This window comes from Apteryx rowi, unplaced genomic scaffold (assembly GCF_003343035.1).
Source record: "Apteryx rowi isolate R43461 unplaced genomic scaffold, aptRow1 scaffold_248, whole genome shotgun sequence".
Lineage (NCBI taxonomy): Eukaryota > Metazoa > Chordata > Aves > Apterygiformes > Apterygidae > Apteryx > Apteryx rowi.
Genome location: NW_020448841.1, coordinates 1,175,850 through 1,189,422, shown reverse-complemented (window position 1 = coordinate 1,189,422; position 13,573 = coordinate 1,175,850). Strand labels below are relative to the sequence as shown.

Here is a 13,573-nt window from a genome sequence, read left to right as displayed (position 1 = left end):
TACTATCTACACATTTTGCAATAACCAAATCTCTTATTCTAAGTAGATGGGATTTTTTTTAATGTATTGCTGGTTTTGATGTGATGACAGAAGAATTTGTGCACTGATAGTGAGAACGCCCTCTAGCGCTATATAGTGAATGTTAGCCAGTAATCACCAGTTTATGGAAAAATAAAAGGTGGCTAACAGCAGTTTTAATTTCAAGGTTGTGAATGTTTCATCTTATGCCAGTGTTGTCATCAAAACAAGATAGCGCAGAACACTGACTGAAGTGAATAAATAGAAAGCAAGCTCTCTGTGCTCGTATAGAGAGAATTAAAATTAAATTTTAAGTATTTGTCAAAATAGAGAACAACACAAGTTGAATGCTACTTTATTTTATATAGAGCATGATGTTTTCTTTTGCTTTTTACTTGATATTTGAGCAGGATTTTTTTCAGTAATGAACTTAACCAATTGTGATTAAATTGTAAACTGTAAATAATGGTGTAGAGTGCTAATGACATGCAAATGTGACTGGTATATGTTGGAATAACCAGCAAGCCTGCTGTTCAAGGATCATATAACAAAACTAAGGTGACAGCCTTGATCCAGCCAGTTCAGTGATATTTATGTTATCAGAATTAGAAGATAGCTTTCCAGTGATGTAAATTATTAGTACATATACAGTCTGTCTGGTTAGTGTATACATAATGTAACTGGTCATCTTAGTAGTATTGCTTACATTCTTTTTGCATTAACTCATCACACTCCATTCTCATGGAATTAAAAACAGGAAATAGTTTGCAGTGTAACAGAAGCACCCAGTGTATTTAACTATGTGTAAGTGCTGTGTTTCAGTAGATGTACTCTGTATTGTAAGTGTATGACAAAGCGTTTATTACTGTGTTATTGCCGTATTACAGAGCAAAGAGTGCTAAATAATCAATCAGTTAATGGTCTGTATGGCAGCTTGAACACAGCACATCCATTGTGCTTATGCTGTTAGAAGGATGAGTTTATGACTGTAGTGTGGTTGCATGTTTAGCCAGAGGTTAATGTCCTAAACTGGATCTGACACAAATATTTTTAAAATGCAGCTTCAGCAAACAGTTTCAGAGTTCTCCAATATTTCAGAAGGAACAATCAAAGATAATCTGAAAGGTTCTCAGAGAAGTTATTTAGTTTTGTTGGAGCATAAATGGGAGGGGGAGCATATCACAAAATACTTACTTTGGCTTCCTTTCACAGATTATTATTAATTACACTCTAGCATTTTTATTGGTTTCAAGTTGAGATACAAATATGGCTTGCTGGAAATATATTAGTAGAGGAAAACTAGCTGCTCTAAGTTGCAGCTGGAAAATGCTTTGAAAACCTGTAGCTACATGTCTTTAAGTGATACAGCTGCTGCCAATGAGGGGCTCACGCATTAAACTTGGTTTCCACTTGCTTTTGCGGTATGAAGGAGCTGTTTTTACAAAGAGCATTAAGAAATGTGCTCTAATAAATTGCCGTGTAGTGTCTGGAGATTTAAAGAGTAATTTTTGTCCCTCAGAATCTTTATCCTTTTGTAATTAGATGCTGTRTTTTCTCTGCAGATGGTAAAAATACCGATTATGCTAATTTCTATCAAGGTCTGTGGGACTGCACAGGAGATGTACCTGATGAGTTGACATTTAAACGCGGTGACGTTATCTACATTCTCAGCAAGGTATGGCATGCTATTGAGACTAAATAGTTGTAAAAAGAGAGCCGTGGTAGAAGGGCACATTCCCACAGTACTATGGGGGGAAACTGGCACTTCCTTTCAGATCCTTTGTTTGTAATCAGATATTCGCCGCAATTAATTATTTTGTCAAATGGACTCTAATCACATTTAGAACATAGCCATGTAACAGGAATTAACTTAAAAGCATGTTTATTTACTTGCTAAATCCTGGCTACCGTTTGTTAACTAATTTAATGGGAGACAATATGCTTTCTGCTTGTAAAAGTTAACCTTGCAGGATTTTATATTATCTTGTATGTTATGTTTTTTGTTTCCTGTTTTATATTCCTGACTGTGTTGATTCTGGCTTTTTGGACATGCTGCTACTGAAGGCGCTTGTTTTTTTGAACTCTGCTTTCATCTTTGCGTGTATATTGCAATTGTTCTGACAACTTGGATTCCAAATTTGTTTGCCCTGACAGATATACACAGTTTTTAATTCGCTGTTTTCTTGTTTGCAAAGCAAATGATAGATTTAATTCTTCTGGTCTGAAATAATGTTAAGTGGTATAAGGCATGAGATTTTATTTTACTTTAATGTTCGTTATTTTTCCTATTTTTCCCTTAAAAAAGAACTCTCTTAAAAATGTCTCAGTCCATTGAAATCTGCTTCTGAACAATTCATCCAAGAGGAAATTTCTGTCTTCCTCACATACTAGAAAAAAGCTGAGTTTTTCTACTTTTTATTAAAAAAAAAATCCTTTAATATATGTAGAATACTTACCTCAGATGTAGTTGCCATTCAGTATAATTCATGCGGAAGATATTGTAGGTCACTGAAATATGTAAGTAGCTGCATGAAAGCTAAGTCATCTGTTTGTATTAGTTTCAAACTCTTCAGTTTTGTCACAATTGCTGTAAATCTTCCTTGATACCTTTAACTGCAGTGTTTCTGGATAATAAATGTATGGTTTCTGTTTAAATAAATTTAAGATTTATGGGTAGAAAGGTAGTCCTATATAAAAATATAGAAGATATATTACTAATGGTAATGTGACCATGTATGTCTTCTGAGGTATTTCATTGTCACTTAAGCTAATAACTGAATTACATTACTAAAGGCAGGATAACACTCCTTGACTGGGCAGACTTTCATACAGTTATACGRCACTGAAGAATGGTACTAATTTAAAGTAACCGCCTCTTCTCCCTCCCCTGTCATCCAAAAAAAACCCACCTCTGAACACACAGATCCCCCCCATTCATATTGGCCGCTTCGTGGGTTGCACCTTTCTGTAGCATTGCGGGGACTAATAAAATCTTAATCTTCAGTATGTAGGTGGAAAAATCACTTGCTACCTCTTTGCCAAAACAGTGAGAAATTTAATTTAAAAAAAATGGAGTGGAATAGAAAAACAGTAGCTTAAGCTGTCCTCCGTATATCAGCCGTCTTGTGGTCATGCCTTGATTAATCCGTAAGCGGTCCTTGAAGCTGGCCTGCTGTTGCTCCAGATATATTGAACCTTTCGCTTTGCGAATGATTTCTGCTCCAGAACAGAGCCCAGCAAATTCAGTCCTGGTTCACTTAAAGCTTGTTACAGCTTCTTCGGAAAAATGAGTGTTGGCCACTATTGTCAGCTCTGAATTTAGGGTCTGTGGAGGGGAAAGTGCCAGAGAATTTATCCATCTCAACTATCCCCTTGATTCAGCTTCAAGGTCTGATCATTTACAAGCTCCTTGTCCGATGGCGAGAGAGAATATAACCAAAGTACAAGTGAACCTAACCATCCTGAAGTAGGTCAAGACTTTGCTTCAGAAAATATTTCTTAATCCACTACATTAATACTTGATTTTTGTGGCAGTCGGCAGGAGACCTTGGCAATTTTTTTTTTTTTTTTTTTTAACTTTTTCACACCATCTAGTGGCTGAAAATGCAAGATGCAGGTACTGACAGGAGGTGATGTGAACAGATCCAAAATGGTGTCATAAATTCAGCTGCAGCTTGCACCTAGCTGTGCTTATTGCCTTTCTATCATATGTCAGCCAGGTATGAACATTACTCTTGAAGAAATCGCATTTTGCTGATACGGAAGTAAGTACAGGTATAGCAGTAACATAGTAGAAAGGATTAGGCATTGACAATACGTTGAGAATATTTGTGTAACGTGTAATAGTTCTTTGTTTTACAATGAAACATAAATGATATAGCATGATAAAACACGATAAACATGGTAAAATATATATTTTTAGATTCCAGCAATTGTTATGCCAAAGCAATGTAATTTTACCTGCTTTTTACATAGCTTTACAGAAATTGGGGTGGAAAAGAGACTATTTTGTTTCCAAGGAACAAGATCATTAGTACAACAGAAGTCATTATGAACCAATTTGGAAAATATGGGCATTGATATAGTTTAAGTAAAGTAAGATGAGGAACACGTTACATTTAAGTTTCCAGTTGAATGCCTTTTAGAAGAATAATCAAGATTTCAGTTTGCCAACATTTACTCACTAAAGTAGCTAACCATTACCAAAAGACAAATCCTCCTTATTTACTTCATACTGAGCCTCAAAATTCATTGTTAATGTAATGAGCACAATTTGCATGCTTAGACATTGATCCTACAAATACCTATGTACACAACTAGTTAAATTCCTGTACAAATTAAGTTTTCCTGTTTTTTTTTTTAAGATGCATTTGAAAATCAGTTGAGTTAGTCTCCAAATATTGGTGTCTTTTGTGGCTTCTGCATGACAGTAGTCATGTGGACTCTTAGCCCTGCCCCCCCATTCCCAAAAATAGTTTGTTGGGAGTTTTAACCTTATTTCCTTCAAAATTTGAGTTTTTAATGTGAGCAGAATTAAGCAGAATTGCCTTTGTTAAATTTACTTTATAAAAAGGAAATTAACTTTTCAGATTAATTATCAACATATCTGTGCAGATACACTCAGTATCATTTTATCATTTTAGTTTATAATATTTCTGAATATTTTAGTGGCTTTTTTAACTTACGCTATGAACTGTGTGAGCTTTTAGAAATTTATACTCCCTCCTCTCTCCCTTTGCAGTACAAAATATTTTATAGCTCTACTGATAGAGGGACTTTTTAAGATTTCTCAGTTAATATTGACTATTTGAAATGCAATACTTTGGGGTGTCCTGTTTTCTGAAAGGATGATTGCTTTCAACTCCTGCTCGCTTATGGGCTTGCCTTTGCTTTCAAGTTCATATGATAAATGGGGAAATAACCTGTGGTGTAACAATCTGTTTTACAAATCTTCTATAGCTCTTATTCAAGAAATCAATTTTCAGAAGCAAAGCCAACCGTGAGAGTTGGTAGCCATATATATATATATTTTTAAGTTTGGTATGGCTTGAATTCAGGATATATATATACAATTTACATAAGTGTGGCAGTTGCAGTATTTATTTATTTGTTTTAGGTGGAATGCTTCATGTTAGGAAACTTCATAGTTTCATCAGCCAAATGCAAGTGGTAATGGAAATTTACTTAGACATTAGCAGGCTCCTGCTTAGCAGAATTACCAACGTATCTTAACTTTTAACCTAATTTAATTCCCATCAAGTTTACATTTATATTTTCATTAATGCAACAAATAATACTTGAAAGTCAAAAATTGTATTTTGAACTGGAATACTGCTTTCCTGTTTTCAGTACATGCCAATGCAATATAATGCTACTCACTCTGGTATTTATGATCCATGGAAATCACATCTATGACTTAACACTTCGGTTTTGAATTTTCCATGAAAGTAGAGTATTAACTCAGTACCTGGATTACCCTGTATTCAGTGGTTGTGCACTGCAGTGCAGCAGATTGTTGTTCCCTCAACACAACAAATGTTTGTTAAAGTGTTCGCATCTGAACCTGTATTTTTTTTGTTCAATGAAAAGGCAAACAAAGAAGTCTCCACAGCTCAGATTACTACTTATGAAATGAAGTACAACTTAATAGTGCAGCTCTTTCATAATGAGTGAGAGCATTTTGTACAGTAGGTGTGCAATCTTTTTATAAAGTATATTTATTCGGTATTTTTCATAAAAGTGTGAAAGGCATACTAAAATTTTGAGTGTTTTTTTTTTTTTTCCAGGCCCTTGTCTGATTGACCATAGTGAGAGCTGTATTTAGCAACAGTTTAGCTTCCTGTGATCATCACACTGGCTTTGTCTAAATTAGCAAATAGTGTGTACCAATGGGAGCAGGTTTGCAGAGTGGAATGCATAGTGCTTGAGGACCTGGGGTCCACTCTGTACATTTTTCATGAGGTTTAATGTCAGAATAGGTCTACTTGCCTCTCTGGACTGAGTCCACGTTAGTGGTTGGAGCACATTAAAGTGTATCTTCCATTTTAGTTTCATCTGAAAGAAGTATAGCTTGTGTGTTCCATGACTGTTCTGCAAACTGAGCCAAAGTGTGTACTTCAGTAGGACACTTCTGATCAGAACTGAAATGCAAATGCGGGTGCACTTACTGAGTTTGAAATTTTCTTTTTCTTACTTGTTTAAGATATGTTCCTTACACAAAAATAAACCTCATACATGGTTAAATATAAGGCCACTCTTGTGAAGGCCTTTAAATGAAAGGTTAGTTAATACAGACTAATGCAAAGTGACTCTAGCTGTTGGTTTGCCCGCCGTTTAACAACATGTAAGCATTTACCTACCCGATCAGAAAATTTTTGGCATTATGACATATAACAGTAAAAAAAAGACCTTTCAGTCATTCTAAACCAAAATTGGCCCCTGAAAACATCCCAGAAGTCAGTCTGCTTATCCTGATTTGTATTGGAACTTTTTAATTGGTGTCTATTTTGTTTCACGTCATTGCAGGTAATAAAACCTAATAACGCTGCCATACAATAAATCTGAGGCTTGCATTCTTAAAGACAACCATTTTATTGCTGTCTTAAAACAACTCTACTACCTGTGAAGAAGTCTCATTCAGTTATCTAAAGCATTTGTCATTTTCTGCTTTTTAGAGAAAACGCTGTTCTGTGCCAAAAATACTCCCTAGTTGATCATGTATCATTCAGCAATTACACCAAAGGAAGTTCTAAAATTTTTCAGCTAGTCTGAATCTCCTGGATGAATTAGAGGTGTTTTAAAATATTATCTTGCCAAAATTGGCCCCTAGGATATTCTTTAAAAAAAATTCTCTATGCTTCCCACACTAGTTTAGCTTGATAGGAGAGGCTATTTATTTTAACCACAAACCAGGTTATAGAAACATTTTGGTTTTCAATTTTAGAATTTGCAGCTCGTCAATCTGTAAGTTAGTATTACTAGTAATGCTATGGGAGAGGGAGAGAGAAAAAACCTGAGTTCACACACTTCAGGTGTTTTTTTTTTTTAAATACAAGTCCATTGTTTTCTTCAAGGCATTGAAACACAATAATGATTTTGAGCAACTCTTTTTTAAAAAAAACAACATACCATATGTATTGAACAATAGAGACTAGTTGCACAAGGACCAGATGTTCTCAAATTTTGTTGAAGTCACTAGAAGTTAACAGGGTGCACAGCATCTGGAGATGCTCATTTACGCAAAGGATCTGTTTCTAAAGGTAAGAAGAGAATGCTATAGACATCCTCTTGCATGTCAAAATTCTCTTCTATACAGTATAAAAATCTTGGATTTAAAAGATAAAAAATACATGTGAAAAAGAGGTAGTATATTTCTATGTACTGTGCTTTCCCCAAGTGCAAAAAACTTGTAAAATCAGTATCTCGTAGAGTCTTAGGTACATATGTAGCATAATGCAATTAAATTGGTGGAATGGGGACAAGGAGAAGCATCTGCCCACAGTGTGTTCAGTTTGAGAGCCTTTTAGGAGGCTGTAAATCCTGCTTTTTCTCCCCCCCCCTTTTTTTTCTCCCCTATCATTGCATACTGCATAGAGAATGTTTTGCCAGCATATTAAATGTTAAGACACAACCTGTTCCTTGCCACCTTCTGGAATTGCTTCACTTTATTAAATAAATTTCTGCTAGAAAGAAAAATCCACTCTGTATTAGAGACAGTAAAAACATAGAAGTGTCTTAGCCTTTGGTCATTTGTTAGAGTTGTATTATTTGGCTTAATATATTCCACTACACTGGTGTTGGTATTCCAGGGGTTGTGTTGGCCTCTTCTCTCCCCCCCCCCCCCCACATGTGTGTGAGTGCACACATGCACGCACACACACAGACATGGCCTGGTGTGGCAAATGGGCTCAGAGTCGTGTGGCGTGACTGCAAGTGTGGCTGCACACTTGTGCATTCTCCTCATTGCAGCGTGGCTGGGTTTGGCCCTGCCCCCATCTCCTACCCCTCTATTTGCCTTGGAGCAATTCATTTTGCAGTTATTGAATTTCTTTGGAGAGTTATTTTCATATAGCAAGCATCACAGCACCTCTGGATCTTGATAGCGTTTCTACATAAGGAGAAAGAAGCTTTGTGTTAGTAATTACCTAACATTGTCAGGAGCTGACTGCAGGCCTCTTTCTAGTGATAACAGAATAACCACATAATGTAGCTTTATAGCACATGATTAATAGAAAATAATTACACATCCTACAAAGGGATGCAATATTTCTTATAAATTGACTACAATGGTTTCCTGTAGATTAAAGGACTCTTCATTATTTTATCAGTCCTTCTGAAGTATAGTCGCTTCCCTATGTTAGCACTGCTGTTAAAGAGCTGAATGCAGTGAGGGATACCAGATGGTAAACCTAGTGGTACCTGAGATCTTAAGCTGATGCTTGCAAAAACACTGTGCTTCCCAACTCCTAAGAATTAATATAAAAACTCATAACTGTATTCATATCCTACTKCATTTTCATTATTATTTCCCACAAATGTGGGCTTTAGACTTTTATTCTGCACATCTTAAACAGCAGTAGTAAACACAAGAACCTCACAACAACATCAAATCAATTGAGTTCTGTTGTCACTAAGTAGTTTATCATTGATAACAGTGATAGAAATAATACATCAATTTGGATTTTGTATGTGAATGCAAGAAGGGAAGAAGGGAGTGGGGGAGACTGCTTCTCTCTCTGACTAGTAAGCCCTCTGTGGTACTGAGGACAGAAAGGAGTGGTTAAGAGCTTTAAGAGAAATGTCTGTACCTTAATCAGTTTAAAAGGGACTGCTATGTAATTATTCTAAAACCTGAGATTAAAGTATTATATTCTTGATAACCAGGTATCTGTATTATATTTTTATTCAGACTTCTATAGACTGCAGATGGTTTAATTGGGATTCATGTTGCTCTTGAGACCTATACAAAGAATACTAATGATAAAGTAAAAGCTTCTGCATTGCAATCTTGTCTGTATAGTATAATGGTTGCAGTGAATCCTTAAATTAGTTTGCTAGTCCGTTACATCAACATTCATTTCATCTTCTCACTTAGCTTCATGCCAGAGCAGTAAGTGGTGTATTACTAAGTAGCAAGAAACAGAAGGTTTTCAAAACAGCAAACACACTCTTAATTTTAATTTGAGGTATCTGAATTGTTCCTTAAAAACTCATTATTTTTAAGTTCATGTAGTGTTGCTAAGTGGAACATTTTCAATGGATAATACAGGCTTTCTCTGTGCCATTTGTTATATGCAATTTAATGACCACTTAACTAAGCCACTTCCCTCGTTTCATGTATTGTTTGTTTTTTTGGCTGATGTCTAGCAAAACTTGCTTAATCACTCTCGCCAGTCACTTCATGAGTTCCATGTAGCAGCTTAAAATCTTTTGTTGCTTTCTGTTGGAGAGATTTATTGCTGAGATTCCAGTAGCATACGTGAGTACTGCTCCTTTCAGCAATTTCCCACTTTAGTCTAGAAATACAGTTTGTATATTTAAGCAGTGTATTGTGAGATGAAATATATATTTAAACAAGCTGATCTGGAACACTGTAAACCTCAGTGTTGGGATATTATTTAGCCTTTAAGGATTTGGGGAGTAATGTGTGCCCCATGGGAGAGACTACGAGCAGTTCTTTGGAGAGCACTTTTGTCACTGATGATCGGGTTCAGATATCTCTAGACTTTCAGATGAGGCACATCCCCAGATTACTGTTCTGCAGCATGAGGGGGAAGAAGGCAGAATTATTTTTGCAGCTTCTAGTTGTGTGCATTCACATGACAAATGAAGGCTTGCCTGCTGTTTTCTGTGTGGATTTTCTTTAAACCAGACTTACTGCAGCGTTTCATGGATGGTAGGATAGAACCTGTTAAATCACCAATTTCTGTTTGCATTGTAAAGGCAAGTTGAATTCAAAATTGGTGCTCAGCCTTCCACAGTAAGAAAATCAAAAAAATGTGTGGGTGTGCGTGCCTGTGTGCACGTTAGAAAAAGCCTGAGCTCGCACAGGCCCACTTGGTCTCGCAAGTGGGGTTATCAACAGGGCTTTATTGTAGTTATGCAGAGGGAGAGCCGAGTCGCTAAGCACCGCACAGGACAGGAGCACTCTGCAGACCAGGCAGGCTGTGCCYGCAGCAAAGCGCCATCGCTCGCCTTCTAATGCAAGTCCATTAACCCTTAAACTCCACCTGACTACTTATAATCGAAAAACTTTATCTGCAGTCAAAATAATAGCTTGTAGTGTCATCTCAGTGGGACCATTAATTCAGAAATCTGTAGCCTTGCTTTTCACATCAGAAGAGCAGTGTAGCAGGAAGCAGATTGTGCTTTTCAGTGTTATCTGTGTATTTTGTATTTTCCATGTTTGTTCCAAAGTAACTTTTATCTTACTAATCATTCCATTTTGAACGGGGTCTCTGTTTTAATAATGCTTCATATGTAACTCAATATGTGTGTGTGTGCAATTTCAGCTGTTACAGTTTATTGAACTGCTGTTAGGATTGATCTTAAAATATTTACTTCATAGGAAAAAAATTAAATTTGGATCCCACAGTACTCTTACAGGGTATAGCTTTTGGAAGATATTATTTTTTTAAACTATTATAATTCATTTTGTTTCATATTTATCTCACTAAGCCTAAACAAATTTCAAACAAAAGTACATTAGTCATGTCAGACATATGAGATCTGCTGTAGAATTTTCTGCAAGCCTAAAGCAATAGTAGACTTTGTCCATAAAAAGAGAATATGTATTAGATACATAGCGTTCTCTTCACATTTGAGCAAAGTATTATTTTTAAAAAGTTGGTTGTAAGTTCCCTAGAGTTTAGCCTTGTGATACTGAAAGAATCTCAGTTGATTCTTACATTTCAGTATTGTGCTATCAGATATTAGTTACAAAGGCAAGATGTTTATGTTTGTGAAGAATATCGGATGGAGAGATCGGCTATTTTTAGTATGTGTTGTAGAGAAGTGTGGCCATAATTAAGAAATTTTCCTGAGTATGCCTGGCCTTTTTAAAATTTAACTTCTATCCTTGCCTAACTCTGCATGTGAATGCCTCTAACAAAAAGATATAATGTTTTAATTTTCAGTTGAAATGATTATAACTGTATATAAGATGAAGCATCCATAAGGAGTTGCATACAAAACTCTATTGCATTTATATCAGACTAAAGGTTAATATTGCATATTGTTTTCAATTAGGAGTACAATAGATTTGGCTGGTGGGTAGGAGAAATGAAGGGAACCATTGGCTTGGTGCCTAAAGCCTACATAATGGAGATGTATGATATTTGAGAGGCCTGGGTAAGTACATTTTAATCCAATCTTCTGTAATGGCTTATATGTTCCCTTGTTCTCTGTTTCATAAGTATTTCTTTCCTGGAACCTTTGTAGGAGTACTGTTAACATAAAGATTATGGCAAAATATATTGAAGGTTCAATTAAAGCACTTCTTTTGGGATTCTGTATGAAATATTAAACCGCAGTGTGCAAAATAAGATGTATTTTATAACTAGCTTCCTTTTCATGATTTTTTTGGTAAAATAATGTTGATGTGCTTTCTAGTTAGTTTTGTTACTTGAGTAATATGCATATATCTGTCTATACAGAAATCTGTAGAAGGGGATAGATATTTGGGACTGAGCTTTATGTGTTTGTCTGAGTTTTTTTGGCTAATGATGAACTGCCAACTTCCTTCTTGCTAATCAGGAGAAATCTGCAGTTGAAGTCCAGAGCGGTGTGCAGCTGCAGTTTACAGACCCAGCCTCTGAAAGGAGAAGATTCTGCCATGCACATTTTGTGGTTTCAGTGAATGTAGTCAGATCACTGCCTTGTATATATTAAACATTAAAAACTGTAATTGATCATCATTTTGAGGAAACATTCATCTTACTTTTTATAGAATTGTAATGCTAGGAAATGAAATAGATGATAATTAACATGTGGGGCACAAGCAGTCAAATAGTGCCTGTTGCTTTTTGCTTAAGCATATTAGCAGTGCTCCGTATTTTTATAGGTTTCTGTTGTTTCAATGAACTTGGCTGTGTTTTTCTGTTACTCAAAATAAGCTGAACTTTGAAAGTAGCAAATTATTATTCACTTCATGCATGTATTAATCTTTTGATGTAGCAGTTCACTGTACGTTTTGTGCGTAGCTTCCTAGGAAAATGAAAGGAAATTCCTGTGTAATAATGCAAGTTTTAAAGATATGCTTTGCAGTGATTATTTTTACATTTCAACAAATGATTTATTTTTTCATGTATTTTTAGTATTGTTAATGTTGGTTAATATTTTGTTATCACAAAATAAAGGATTGGCTCCTTTAAATCAGCTTAGTTGGCAATACTGCTGTGACACTATTCTGCCATGCAAACACGAATTGTGAAAAATTGGCAAAAGACAATGTATTAAGAAAGGCTATTTTTGGTAAACCAACACGAGATAAATGGCAGGTGAGAGTGATTTTGTCAGCAGTGGTGATGAAATATTCTTTTTACCTGTTGCTTACAGATACTTCCACAGAGTCAGATCTGGATGCCTTGTTTATATGTGGAAACTCTGGTAGAAGTTATGCAACAGACTCAGTTCAACGTTACAGTTAATAAGGGCTACCTTAAAGTCTTAGTAGTACCAAGTCTAGAACTTTGTGGCAAAAAGCATCAGTCGAAACATTAAAACAAAAAGCACACTAAACCATTCTCACTTGTGGACAAGGGACGGTCTGGACAAGTCAGAGTTAATTCTTTAAATCCTCTTCTTTTGGGGATGTGTTTTGCTGTTAGCATGTAAGATAAACTTTTTTGAATCCTCCCACACGCTTGATTTGTGAGACCCTTAATCTGCCAAAGAGGCAGGTCAAGCCAGTCTGTGAATTGCTGAGCCTGTGCAGGTCCCCTTGTAGTGGCTTGTGCTGTTTATGCTTCAGGCAGGCCCTGGAAACAGTGTGGGTTAAAAGGTAACATTAGTCTAAACTCAGAATTAGATCCGTCTAATAAGCTAAGATGTTGTGCTTTATTTTAACTAATTTATTTTACTTTCTGGTACACAGAATTCTAATAGGAGTCAAACAGGGTAGAGAGCTTTCTTACAATTTTTTTTAAAGAAATAGTCATTGAAATTGATTCTGTATGTTATCTGTGAAGCATTAAAATGATAGATTGTAGTCTTCAGATCTTTTACTATTTTAATTTATCAAGTGCACTTGTGGATTGTGTACAGAATGTGAAGCGTTAATATCATGGCTATAAAAGCTCCTTCTCTCATGTTAACATGGCAGCCTAATAAATCTGCACACCGCACTGTCTCTTTATTAATTATGTAATTCAGAGTGCCGCCGCCGCCACCTACCCTTCGCGTGGCAAATTCGCTTTTGTCGCGGCTCGGCGGAGCTCTTCATCCTGAAGAGTCAAAATAGCCGGCAGTGCAATGCCCGCTCACGGAGCGGCGAGGCTCCGGCCCGACTTTGGCTCCGTGATCGCCGGGCGCAGCGGGGCCGGGGCCGGGGCCGGGC

General features: G+C 36.2%; 1 protein-coding gene across 4 annotated transcripts in view; it reads left to right on the top strand.

The window, feature by feature from the left end:
- Window positions 1-13,372, top strand: part of SKAP2 (src kinase associated phosphoprotein 2) — a 124,149-nt gene extending 110,777 nt beyond the window's left edge. For all 4 annotated transcript variants that reach the window (XM_026066770.1, XM_026066768.1, XM_026066767.1 and 1 more), the window contains 3 exons: window positions 1,581-1,693; window positions 11,266-11,367; window positions 11,773-13,372. In XM_026066770.1, coding sequence (XP_025922555.1) covers window positions 1,581-1,693; window positions 11,266-11,358 — 206 coding nt within the window. In that variant the 3' untranslated portion in view covers window positions 11,359-11,367; window positions 11,773-13,372. The remainder of the gene's footprint in view (window positions 1-1,580; window positions 1,694-11,265; window positions 11,368-11,772) is intronic.
- Window positions 13,373-13,573: the final 201 nt, after the last annotated feature.